Genomic DNA, 13,462 nt, shown 5'->3' with positions numbered 1-13,462 from the left:
GTACATATGGGCCTATATTCTTAAGTAAATTCTTGCTAAATTCATATCTTTCCTACTGCATATTGGAGTTCTCGTTTTGGTCTTGTTTTACATAGATAAATATTGGCTATTTTTCTAAAACTGGTGTGGTGTCCTTTTGTAGTGTTTTCACAGTGTTACTGTGTGTTAGTGCAAATGTTTCACACATTGCTTCTGAGATAAGCCTGACTGCTCGTGCCAAGCTACCAAGGGGGTGAGCAGAAGTTATCTGAGCTGGGTATCGCCCTTGTCCTGACTTGGACAGGGTGCAAACCGACTGCAACTGGATACCCCATTTCCAACAGAGACCCTCCAACGGTGACATTTGCGCTGATGGGCATTGTTGGAGCGGATGCATGTGTAGCCTGGCATGGTGAACTATGGCTATGAAAGAGGCCATCATGCTAAGAAGGCCCATAACACTTCGAACCGTGATATGACAAAATGGCATAAAATAAGGCAGTAGCTGCTGGGAGCAGGACTTGATGGTTTTTATGGTGAATGCCAAACTATGGATGAGGGATATAGTGGCGTGGGTGAATGAGAGACATTGTTGTTTGCCTGCACTCTTGATCAGACAAACTTCCAAGAAGCTAAACACGTGGATACCACACCTTCTGAGATGGCCCACTTCTACATTGAGGCATTGGGTGAATACCAAGGGTGCTGTGATGACACCGAATGGCAACACTTTGAACTGGTAATGTTGGCCACTTACCATGAAACACAAGCAGCAGTGATGGGAGGGATGGACAAATATGTGGAAGTAGGCCTCCTTCACAGCAAGTGCTGTCTTGAAGTCACCTTGTTGCAGTTGCGGAAGGACATCCTGCAGACTGACTATGTGCAAATGTTCTGGGAAGATAAACTTGTTGAGGGGTTTGAGGTCAAGCATTGGCCTCAGAGAGCCATCCTTTCTGGGGATTAGAAAGTATAGAAGAACACACCCTTGCCATAATGCTACAGTGAAAATGGTTCTATTGACCATTTGAGAATGAGCACCAGACCCTTTTCTTGAAGAAGGAGCTGGTTTTCTGTAGGGGAGGATGTGTTTGCAGATGGAATGTTTTGTGAGGTTGAAGTGAGGGAGTAGCCATGCTCTATGATTGAGCAAACACACCTGTAAGAGGCAATCTCGTTTCAATGAGGAAAAAATCCTTGTAGTCTCTCCCTGACATGTGATGTGTGCTCGGGCGGCAGGGGAGTAGAAGGGAGACACTGCTTGGAGGAGGCAGCTCAGTTGGCTGTTGTTGTTGCCTCTGCATGCAATTTACAAAACCCTCATGTTGACTGCTGGTGATACGGTTGCTGATGCCTCTGAAAGGAAGCAAGAGGGTCTATGGCAGTGGTCTGACTGCCTCCGCTGTACTGTGACCTCCAGAAAGAAACCCTTGGAGTGGATGTCTGAAAGGCATCCAGAGCCCTGGCTGTGTCTATCTTTTTTAAGCTTTCAAAGAATCGGGTCCACCTGTGCCATGAAGAGATGCTCACCATCGAACGGCAGGTTTAACAGATGCTCCTGTACATTTGGTTTACAGTCAGTGACATGGAGCCAGGTGTGACATCTGACCGGAATACTGATGTTAGTTCCACCGGCCTCAGTGTCAGCCACATTTAGGATGCAGTGGATAGTGGCATTTGATATGGTCATTTCCTTTGTTACCTGCTCTTGCTGATGCTCTATAAACGTCTCAGGGAGGTGCTTGAAGAGTTCCTCCATCTCATCCCACTGTGTCCTGTGGTATCAGGAGAGCAGGCCAACTGAGTTGGCAATCCTCCAATATGGGACAGATTGTACTTCTATTGAATAGCACCCTGCCACTTTTTACTCTTCTTGTCAGGAGGTGGAGCATTTCCTAAAGCCTCGGAGTTTCTGCATTTACTTGCTCTATCTTCTACAAGTCAGTCAGAAGGTACATGGCTACAACTGTAGGGAGGATCATTGGGTGAGGGTCTATATTTTTTATTGACCTTAGATGTAACAACCCTTGCCTTGACTATCTTTGGAAGTCTCAGATTCAGTACTGAGCATCCTTTTAAGCATAGGGAGGACTGAAAGGTATGTTGGGTCTTGAATAATGTTTTGACAGTATGGAGACAACGCTGGTGAATCTGAAAGAGGCGGGCATGAGTTGGTGGGGGAGGAAATGGTGGCAGATGTGAAGGAAGAGGAGGCTGAGCAGAGAGGGGACTAGTGACTTTTTTTGTTGTGTCTTTTATGCTTTGGAGGTGGAAGAGGCTCCAAAATGATTTGTTCCTCAAATGCCAATTTCCTCTTCATCGGAAGAGTCTCCTGTGTCTTCAGAGCAGCTTATAGAGATATTCCCTACCTGGAGGGGAATGAATAGACACTTCTGGTGAGCATCTAACTCCTCCTGCTCCTCTTGCAGGTGTTGGAGGATAGGCTTCTCTGAAGCTTCAGAGCTGGCTGTTGACTACGTTTTTGGCACCAAATGTGTTTTTAGTGTTAAGGGAGCCTTCAAGCTGGAAGTTGCTTAGCCACCGATGTGGACTTCAGTGCCAAAGGTGTCTTCAGTGTTGATGCTGGTGTTGCTTCACTGCCAAAGCTTAGGATGCTGTAGGCTTCTAAAGGGTCTGAAGCTTATGCAGGACCTTTGTGGCAAGAGAGGGGTGCATTGTCAGCTCTGAGGGTTTCAGTGGGCCTTGCCATGGCTTGAAGGCAGTTAGCCTCAGCTGGATGCCCGACCCTCCACTGGGGTGGTGCTCTGCTTGTCTACATGGTCACAGCACAGTCGTGAGTTGTGTGTGGGTGCCGGCATACTCATGGATGAAAGCTTTCCAAATTGTGGCGCTTCAGGGTCTTGTTGCTGTTTTCCTTCTGATTCAAAGAGTGAGCTTTGCTCCAAACTGGACTAGACAAGCTGGGCCTCTGAGGGACAGGCTTTTTCCTCTTTTTCCTCCGCTTTGAGAACACGGTCCCTGAAGATGTCTGGTTGATACTGAAGGGCCATCTTTGACTGGAAGGTACAGCAGGCCTGGCACGCGGTGTTGTCATGCTCCGGGGAAAAGCAGAGATTGTAGACTTGATGGTGGTTGGTACAGGGGAACTTGGAGTGGCACTGGGGGCAATATTTGAAGGGTGACCTTTCCATAACTGACTTGACATCTCGTAGACAGGGTGTCGGATGCTATGGACCTTGGCCCCAAGGGTGGCCAAGACCCCAGTGGTGAAGCTCTGAGAGGAGCCTGTTTTTTCCAGTGTTAATCAAGTAGAGATGAAAAGAAACAGAAATGCAGATCCCTTACAACATTCTTCCATAGCATGGGACTCGTGATCAAGTGGGCCTGTAGTAAGTTGTGTTAGGCACCAAACACAGAGACTGATCGTGCATGTCTGAATCGGATGGTTGGGGGGAAAAAAAGAATCTAGCAATGGAGCCAGTGCCCATGCACATCACCAACTAAGGGAGGAGTCACTATACCTTGTGTTTCAAATGACGTATTTGAAGAAAAACAAGTTGCAAACATCCGAACCCAACACTTGATGGCAGGAGCATGCAGAGAATGTGTACCTATGGCCACATATACTATAGACATAGTTTTTTCTGAAGCCATATCACCAAGGAGAGACACTAATTACATCTGATGATTTTTTAGTGGGAATTACTGGACCTTAATTGTGTGCTTGCTCGTGTGAAGATAAGCATCAACCCATACATGCTAATAAAGTGTGTGGGGGCTGCAATAGAGGGAAGGTCAAGGCTACACGAGTTACAGCCATACACTTTATATATCACTAGTATGCTGTCCTAGTAAGCTCTTAATTGGGTTTTTTGTGACCAGCCCTCGAGGCCTTGTCTTAGGTTTAGTATCCAGTTCTAAAGGTCCAATAGGGCTTGTTGGGTTCAGTTTTGGAGACTTCCATCTAAAGTTTGTGATTTGTTCTGGTGGCCACTTGTAGCACACAATGAGTTTCAGTGATGGCTTACTTCTTCCACAGAACTCTATTTCCAACTTCTTGCAAAAAAACTGCAGCCTTCTGCTAATTAATTTAGCTGGAAAACACAAATGTTCTACTGAAAACAAAAAGTAAAACATTTTAACAGTCACACCAAATCAACATTCCTCTGAAGCGAACATATAGGAGCCAATGAATGCAAAGGTTAGTTGATGAGAGGGTGGAGAAGAGAAAAGTGTAAAAAGGGAGATAATGGCCGGCCAGGAAATCAAAGAAAGAAACCAGCTCCATCTGGAGGCAGGCGTGTAACAGTGAGAGAAAGAGAGTGAGAGGCTCTATGATACTTTGAATCTTAGGTGACCCCTAAGTTCTAAAGTAGGCCCGAATGAACACTGGAGGCATCCAAATACATCATTACCTAATCCCGAATTCCTTGTCTGTCTTCATATCACAAGGAATAGGAATGCCCCTTACTTGAAAACGGGCAACTGCTGCCTACCTAAGAGAACCACGTTAATTCTCTTCCTCCAAATGTGCCTATAAAGACTCAAACCAACCTAGAACCCCCCCTGTTCTGTCTGCCTCCTTAGGGAGGCAGACGTCTGCTTCCGGTCTCTGGATCAGAATTCCAGCTTACATTGTGGGCACTAATTAGGCTATTCTTGCTTACAGTGGACTGTTGTCTTGACTTACTGACATTCTGGATCCCTACTGGGCTTGTGGATTTTTTTCTGTTGGCTTTGTATGCACTCATGCCTTTTTGATGGGCTTGTCTGGGGCTGTCTGGCAGTAGTTCGTCTGTCTGGCTTAAAGATTCATAAATCCCTGCTGAGCTTGGGACAGAGGTTGTTGTGGCTTTTCTTGATACTGCTGTCAGCCTTCCTTGAAGGATTTTGAGTCTCTAATCCCAGGATAGTGGCCAACGTGCAGGCCTTTCCATGTGGGCTCCTTGCTGAGAATAAGACTGGGATGTACCTGTTTGCTGTGCAGCTCTGCAGTACCCATCACTAGAAGACAGGTGGGTGGCACCCTTTTCTTTGTGCAGCCTCTTTACGGGCTTTCCACTATGCTCCTTGCTGAGCTTGGAGCTTTTAGTTTGTTGCATGGTTTTCCTGTCTCATTTCTTGTTAGGCTTGTCCACAGTTGACTGATGTTGTCCTAGTGTTTAGTCAGCCTTCCTAATCTTTCTGATGTTGCTTTGAGTCTCCTTCATTGGAAGGGAATTTCTCGGACCTCCCAGTCTCCTCCGTCGCCCTTCCAAGGCTCAGTGTGGCCCTTCCCCTGTGTGTGCTTACCGGGGCCTGGGACAGGGGTGTATCTGTCTGCCAAGTGGTGTTACTGTCTCCTCCACTCGAGGACAGGTGGGCGACTCTGCACCCTTTCTTCCTGGGGCACAGCTTGGTTTGGGAGTCCCACTCTGCTCCCTGCTGAGCTTGATGCTTGTGAAATGTTCCATTACACATTGCCTCTTACTGGATATTGTGTGTCTCAGTCGGATGGGTGGCCCTGTTCATTGTTTGGATATTGTTTGCATGGGGAGCACTTTACCCCTTGCTTACTTTGGCCTCATGACTGCGTTTTGCGAGTAGGCATCCTTTTATGTGTGGGTCGTATGTTCCAGTTTAGGCTTTCTGCCAGACTTTTCCCTGTGCTTTATACTGTGGCACGGACTTGCCTAGGAGCTGAGCACTTTTGTGTGATATGGCATGGTGAGCTGACTGGCTTTCTGTCATAATCTTCACTCTCCCCTGATTAGGTGTAGTGCTTGTAGATTGTTCTTCAGTTTCCCCTGGTGGTTTGTTTGGGGTTGTTTCCCTTCCTTTTTACTGTTGGGGGACTAGTTCTGCTACCTTGCCTGCGCATTGACCCTTCCCAAATCTATTTTAGACTTAGGGTTTTTTAGGTGCTCTACCCTGCTCCTCATCACTTTGTAACAACTGTGACGTAGTTAGCATTTTCACTCCAGGATAGCACCTATGCCCTTTTCTGCTTTGGTTCCCTTGTGTATTCTTGGTCAGTGTAGGTGTGCTCCTCTTGCTTTCTCTCTGAGTTGAAGCTGGCCTTGAGTTTCTCAGTACTGCTTTCTGCCCCCCTCTGACAGTTCTGTGTCGCCTCTCCTGTTCTGGGGAAGGTGGGTTAAGGTGGGGTTCTGTGACCTCCCAGGTTGGCGTTTAGTTCTTCCGGTAGGGCTTCCTTTTTTTCTGGGCTTTACCCACATCCTGCATGTTTGGCACGTGGTATGGTGGAAGGCCGTTTCATATGTTTCTCGTTTGGACTTGACCTTTTCTGGGAGAGGGGAACTTTGGTCCTGTTGATGATGTTCGCCTCACTCTATGGTGGACTGGTTGGTCTTTGTGCTCACCAGGGCAGACCTTTTGCTTTGAAGCATTTCCTTCCCTTGCAGCCATGATGGGGGTGTTACAGCTTACTTGTGTGGCCCTAACTACCTTTGTAGGCACAGTCTGGTTATCAGTTGTAAGGTTTGTGTCTGGTCTCTCTCCTTGCTCTCTGTAGGCCTGCAGATGGGTGCCTTTGCTCTTTTGGTGGAGCACTTGCATTCTGTCTATGAAGGTTACTTGTTCACCTTGTATATTGTGACTTAGACCATGATAGTCTTGGAGTTTGGTTCTCTGAATCTTTAGGCATCCTGGTTACTTCTCTCTTCTAGCTGGTCTCCTCCTTCTCCCACTGATGTTTACCTCTGGGTGGACAGCGTGGAATGATACAGGCTGTTTTTTCTTGGCCTTTTTTCTTCCTGCTTCTTCAGCACCTCACAAATTATCTGTTTAGGGACTTTAAATGGAGAGGTGCTCTGGCATGCCCCTCATGTGGATTTGTGTTCTATGTGGGCTTTCCCTGCTCTTACAGTATTCTGGGAATGTGGTGTTGGTGCCTTCTTTTACCCAGGAAGTGCTTTCTCTTTTTTGCTGTGCCCTTTATATTGAGCCTGTTGGTTCTGGATTCTCTAATTTCTCTTCCCATGTTCCTTGCTGGAACAAGAACATAATCCCTGGGTCTACTCTGCTTACTGGAGGGTGCCTTCTTGTTGAGTCTTTGCCCAGTGCTCCCAGCTGGGCAGGCGATACATCTCCCCTTGCTTGACTATGGCAGTTTGGTTCCTTGCATCAGGCGCTTCAGTGGCTCTGTGCCTGAGTACCTTGTATTCAAGAGTTCCTGTACCACAAGGGGCTGCCTAAGCTCTGGTGTGAGTAGGCCATCTGCTTTGTGTTCGTCCTGTGATTGTCTCATCCAGTAACATGATGGGTCCAGGATTTTGAGCAGGGTCTACTTTGCCCCAAGGCATTCTTGATTTTCTTTGTTACCCCGATGTGCCTGTTTCTGTGGCCTGGATTTTCCATTTCTGTGTTTACAACACTGATCAGCAGCCTTGTTTGGTCCTGCTGGCATTGCTTCAGGCTAACCCCTTCGTTTGCATTTATTACATTGCTCAGGCAGATGTACTCCCTTGCCCTGTTTTGAGTGGCTGTAGTGAATATCTGTGGCCCTTCTCCGGCATACTAAAGGTTGCTTTAGACTGGTTTAGTTTTGAAGTCTGTTTCCTTACTCAGATCTGCTATGTTCTGTTATTTGAATCTGTAATAGCACATAACCACCCAGGAGGATATCCTTGTCTTGAGCTGGTTAAAGTCTATCTTCCAAGGGAGGGAGGGTGGGATATTCAAAAAGCCATGCCTTCAACTTTTTGCAGGAATCAAGAAAAGAGGAGGAGCCTCTAATGTGTAGTGGGAGGTCGTTCAATGCTTTAGTAGTGATATAGGAGAAGGCCCGAACTCCAGGTCTGCTTCTGTATATGGGTGGGATGTATGCGAGTAGGAGTCTGGCTGAGTGGAGGTGTCTGGAACATTTGTGCAAGGAGATGTGACTGTTAAGGTGGGAAGGGCTTTGTTGTACAGTGCTCTGAAGATGGGGATGAGGAGGGAGTTTCAACTGTGCAAGTTTGTGTATCAGGAGCCAATGAAGCTCTTTGAGGAGTGGTTTGGTATGAGTGCTGTGTAGGAGGTTACAGGTAAGTCCGGCTGTTGAGTTTTGGATGGTTTGTAGACTTCTGGAGATTTGCTTGCTGATTCTGGCATAGATGGTGTTTCTGAAGTCCAAGTTACTGGTGATGAGGTAGAGTGCGACTGTCTTGTAGATGTTTTTCATGAACCATTTGAAGAAATCCCTCACCACCTTTAGGGCGTGGAAACAAGATGCTGTTATGGTGTTGACTTCCATGGTCATCTCCATTTTCTAGTGTATGATAAAACGCAAGGTTCCTGGTGTTGTGAGTGGGGTGGGTGTGGGTCCTAGTTTGGTTGGCCACTAAAATAAGTCCTATTGCAAAGAACTGTTGCCGAAGATCACAGGTGCTGAGTTTGAGACAACTGGACTTCATCCAGTTAGTGACTTTGAACAGGTAGGCAGTGAACTTGTTCATGTGTAAGGAGTCTTAATCGACAGGGAGGGTATAAATTACTTGTCCTCGGCATAGGAGAGGATGTCTGTCGTGGGAACAGAAGACCGTGGTCAGCGGATCAAGTAGACGTTGAAAAGGGTTGGGCAGAAAGACAAACCTTGCAGTACTACACAGACGAGGGTGGGGGCATCCAAAGAGTAAGGGGCCAGGCTAACTGCTTGAGTCCCACCAGTCAGGAAAAAGCAAATCTAGTGAAGAGCAGGACCTTGGATTCCAATCCCTTGTAGGTATCAGATGAGGATAGGGTGGGAGAATGTTCAATGTCACAGAGAGTTCCTGGAGAAGGAGGCCCCTACTCTGTCCAGGATTGTGGGTGTCATCTGTGGTGGCAGTGAGGGTTGTTTTGGTGCTGTGGTTAGGTCTGAGGCTGGACTGTGTAGTGTTGAGGAGCTGGTGGTTGCTGAGGTACTCGGTAAGACAGCTGTTGATGAGCTTCTGTAGGACCTTAACCAGGAATGGTAGTAAGGAAATGGGTCTGTAGTTGGTGAATGTACATTGGTCTGTGGAGTGTTTCATGAGTAGTGGGAGGACTTCTTCAGTAGGAAGCTTGGGCCATCTCATTTGATGCTACTGTTCCTGTCTCCACCCGATGGTGAAGTCTGATGATATTCTCTTCTGTTTGATCTAGTTTGTGCTTGAGCTGGGCAGAGCCTGCTTTGCATGAGGGTCTTCATATTGGTGTCTCTGCATCCCTTCTGACTCTTTCCCTGCATCACTGACTGTGGGACAAACTACTTTCTTTGGATTCTTTGGTTCTCTTGTTGCTGTCCTGATGCCTTTTATGGGTTTCCCCTGATGCTGGTCTCCACCTCCTATGGGAACACTTGCTGTGCCTCGGCCTTTTGTGCTTCTATTGCTTGATAGCTTGCATTGGCACTGAAACTTGGGGCAATGCTGACTTTCCGGGGTTGGTCCTTCTCAGTCTCTATGGGCCGCATTGGTTGGCAACTGGTGCCGGTTCTACATGCTTTGGTATATCTTGACATAGGGACTTGGAGGAACCGAGAAGTAACGAGAAGATATTGTTCTGATTACTTACTGGTAATCTCATCAACTTGATTCTGCTTCCTCGCCCTTATGACCTTCCCACAAACCTGCTTTGTGCCCCACTTTAATCCCAGTCTACTGGGCTGCTTTGGTATTCAACTTTAGACGTTTCTGAATGGAGGTGGTGCTGCATAGGCACACTTGTAGAGGAGTTTACATGTTTAAACTCAGACAACAGGGTGACTGTCTCCCAGGGTTGGACACACCTCCTGACATTAGAAATGTGAAGAGGAAGTAGAATCAGACTAATGGGATAACTCAAAGCATTAGGACAGCAGAAAGGAGCTGCAGCGTTTTCCTATTTGCATCAGTATACAGTATTAAGGATGCACATCGGTCCAAGGTACTGTCTGACTGGGGGCGAGGGTCAGTGAAGTGACTTCTCCTCACAAATTGTCAAATAAACATAAGCCTAGTTTACAAGTTACTATTGCATTCAGTTGCATTATAGAAATCGCCAACCTTGCATTCACTGAATTGTGTTTTAATATACTGCAACAAGATTAATCAGTGTTGTCACTATTTTTCTTAAAGACAGTACTCTTGGGCTCTTGCAATGTCGTTAGTGCCAGTGCACCACTATGCCAAAACGTAAAACTAAATGATGAAAAAATGATGTGACATGTGGACCTTCTACAGTTTCAGTGGAAGTGATGCATCTGTTGATCAAGGTGACTGAAATATTGTTTAGTTTCCTTTCTTTCAGTGGGGTGCTCCGCCCAACAAAAGGTCAGAAATTGTAGCTTAAAGGTCATCAGCAGAAAGTTTGCGAATCATCGATTACAGCACGAATCGGGGATATTAATTTTGAACTGGTGAGATTAACCGTGCAGAGTGAAATGAAAAATAAGTTAAATTGACAACTATAAATGCAACATAACTGCATCGCCAGTGTGCATATCTCAAATACTAAACCGAGATGAGAAAACCTATAACAGTTAGAACTACTCTGTAATTGTCCGGCGCAGATTTTAGAACCACTGTGCATGTAAAGCAGAAACGTGGTAATTAGCAGCTGTCCTTACCTTCCTTTCCCATACCAGTTTCCCATACATGCTACCACAGATGGCCAGCCAGTTGTCTGAACCAAACCATTAATAATCTGGAGAGAAGAAAAAATAAGGGTTCAGTCAGTCTTGTCATTCCAAGTATTCAACTGACACACGACATCATCTATTATGTAAAGGCCACACATTTGAAGTTCTTTGAAACAATCTTTGTTGTTTTTTTATAGTGAATACATTACCTACACATTTATAGAGTCTCAGTGCTTAAGGGTATCTCCATAGTATTGAGGGACATCCTTCTTTTTTTTTATTTTCCCAGTGTAAAGTAATGTACATGGGCTTGGGAAACGGCCTCCTCCAAGCACCTCACTTCTCAAGTTCATCATGGCACGAGGCCTCATTCTACATTGTGACTAATAAAGTGATCTCACAAAATCGTTTAAACTGTGTAAACTTTTAGTTTGTTGCTAATCAAGGATAAGCCATGATTTATCACTTACAGATGTCTTACAGAAACTATTGTACCAAAAACCGTTTACTAACGTAGCCTTGAACACTGAACTGGGGTTTACATCAGACTGTGTTCAATACCTTGTCCCTGTCGGACGCACTAAAGGAAAGATACTGCACCACTCTTTCACACCTTTTCCTGAGGTCTGGAGTGGGCATAGAGGGGTAGGGGTTTTGCTTTTTACAAGATTCTTGGAAGGTAAAAGTGGGCAAAATGCTAGTAACTCTCTTCACCACACACACCGCCTTCCCTAAAGCGTGCTTCTTGGGCACGCTTCTCCAGATGCAAATCTTTGGAAATTAGTTCACACATCTCTGGCTATCTGGATCAGAGATATAGGGAATCTCTGCTGCCGATGATGCATTCTAGGGAGCATCACAAAAGTACCTGGCGCTACTGCATGTCTCTCTACAGCCCTGAGGCTTTTACTTGACAGACAGACCTCAGGAAGAACTAAAACGGTGTCACTGAAGTCTTTTAGAATAGATTTGTTTGTTATATAATTGATGTTTATTGCGTTTCAATAAGTAATAGCGGAAATTAAGCCCACTCACTACAATGTTGTGGCACCAATGCTAGATAGTCCCCGGTTATTCCATCATGCGGTTTTCTCATGTACATTTTGTCATCCATTACATTACCAATGCCTTAAAAAAGGGTGAGCATAAATGTAAGTTCAGAGGTGGGGGATCTGGCTCTAGAAAGGCAGAGACATTTCTAGTGATGAGGTCAAAGGCATTACGAGGTGAAGGTGTTGAGGCAATTGGTAAATTACATATTAAGAATACCCTGACAATGTAGTGGTATTTGAGGTGTAGGCAACAATGTATGGGCGGACAGAGGGACGTTGGAGAGGTTTTGACAGATTTAAATGAAAGACATTACATTAGGAGATAATTATCTTAACTGCTAAATTCTGATTCGTGGGGAATTGGATTTTAGAAGATGCAATAAATATTTATCCGGGGCCGGGGCACTCGTAAGGAGGGCCCCCGTTTCCTCGGATGTGATGCACCGCAACATCATTCTCACCAACTGTAGTCAATAGATAACTTCTCAGAGGACGTTCCCAAATAGTTAAATTCCTTCCTGTCTGACCATGAGCTGCACAAAAAATCCAAGGTTTGTCCTCCTCTCAGCACATTGACCCTATTACATAGGTTTCCGTGGCCTTGCGTATTTCACCATACATCTTCAGCATCAATTTCAAAGTCCAATTTCTAAGTATTCGCACATCATTCCCTACACTTCCATGCCGTACACAGAAATACCTACATGTCAAGCAAACAAGCCCAAATTTTGCCCTTCTGCAAGGGTCTCAAAGTAAATGATTTCTGGATGAGCGGAAACCACCCTGAAAGTAAAAAGGGCAAACGGTGAAATACTAGTCCGAGGCAACACTACTTCCTCAAGAGAATGAACACTGTGCTACTCCACAATCTTTGGCGAAAGGGTACTCATGATAACTCAGGTGAGAAACTAAGAACATGTGACAAAAACACATGGTGCACTTATTAGCTCTCACCTTGGCTATAATAGCATCTTCTATGCCATCCTGCTAGCATACCAAGAGAAGAGGCTACAAGAAGGTCAGGATTTTTGTGAGCACCATGTATTTGAACTAAAACTACAGCAGATCCTCTCAAATAAAAAAGTATACTGCCCCCCTGTTGAAGTCAGATTGACCTTTTAATTAGCATGCCTGCCCTATAGGTGTCAAGAAGGATCTCCCTCCACATACCTGACGGACAAGATCAAATACTTATGTCCCTCTCAAAGTCTCTGCAGTGACTAAGTAAACTGTCTAGTGGTACCTAGGACTAAATGCAAATGGAGAGGGGTCTGTCTCCTCTTTGTGGCAACTCTCTTTCTGTGGAACTGTTCGGTTTGGGAGTTTTGCAGTGCCCCTTTTCACCTGGAAAAATCAACACTGAAAACACATCTCTTCTGAGCTCCTCTTTGAGCATTTTCTTCTTCAGCTAACCAATAAAACCAATACAGCACAACCAGATCTACACTATGTTCTCAGTTACATGAGACTTCTTGTATACAATGCATCTTTCCTAAACCTGCTGCCCTTCTGAAAAGGCAACAGAGTGCCCTATCTACAAACAAGGCAACTGATTACAAAGGCGGATGTTTTGAATTTAACAATAAGGCTCAAACTGCATATCTGGCGTATGTCTGGTGCTTGCCTGGGGCAAGGCCAGGAGCTTTTAGTTGTTTTCTGCACACAGTGGCTGGTCTTGTGAGGTAAATAGAGTGTCGAGTTAGGTTTTCAGGCTGCCTACCTTCATTTTTTTAAATTAAATTATATAAAAATATCGGATGAATGCTTGAATTAATCACAGCCACTAATAATTACTTGTGGCAGCATCCTAGCCCATCGTTATTTTGCCCACCCTGTTCAAGCTGGCGGTCTTATCACACACTACCAGCCCCTTGAGACCCCACCGGCTGAATAATAAACATTCTGCTGGGCT

The 13,462-nt window shown here is 45.5% G+C and overlaps 1 protein-coding gene across 2 annotated transcripts in view; it reads right to left on the bottom strand.

Moving 5' to 3' along the window:
- SLC37A2 (solute carrier family 37 member 2) overlaps positions 1–13,462 on the bottom strand; it is a 1,507,897-nt gene that overhangs the window by 881,245 nt on the left and 613,190 nt on the right. For both annotated transcript variants that reach the window (XM_069224551.1, XM_069224550.1), the window contains exon 6: positions 10,487–10,563. In XM_069224551.1, the coding sequence (XP_069080652.1) occupies positions 10,487–10,563 (77 nt within the window). The remainder of the gene's footprint in view (positions 1–10,486; positions 10,564–13,462) is intronic.

This window comes from Pleurodeles waltl, chromosome 3_1, assembly GCF_031143425.1.
Source record: "Pleurodeles waltl isolate 20211129_DDA chromosome 3_1, aPleWal1.hap1.20221129, whole genome shotgun sequence".
NCBI lineage: Eukaryota > Metazoa > Chordata > Amphibia > Caudata > Salamandridae > Pleurodeles > Pleurodeles waltl.
This window is presented reverse-complemented; position numbering and strand designations above follow the sequence as displayed.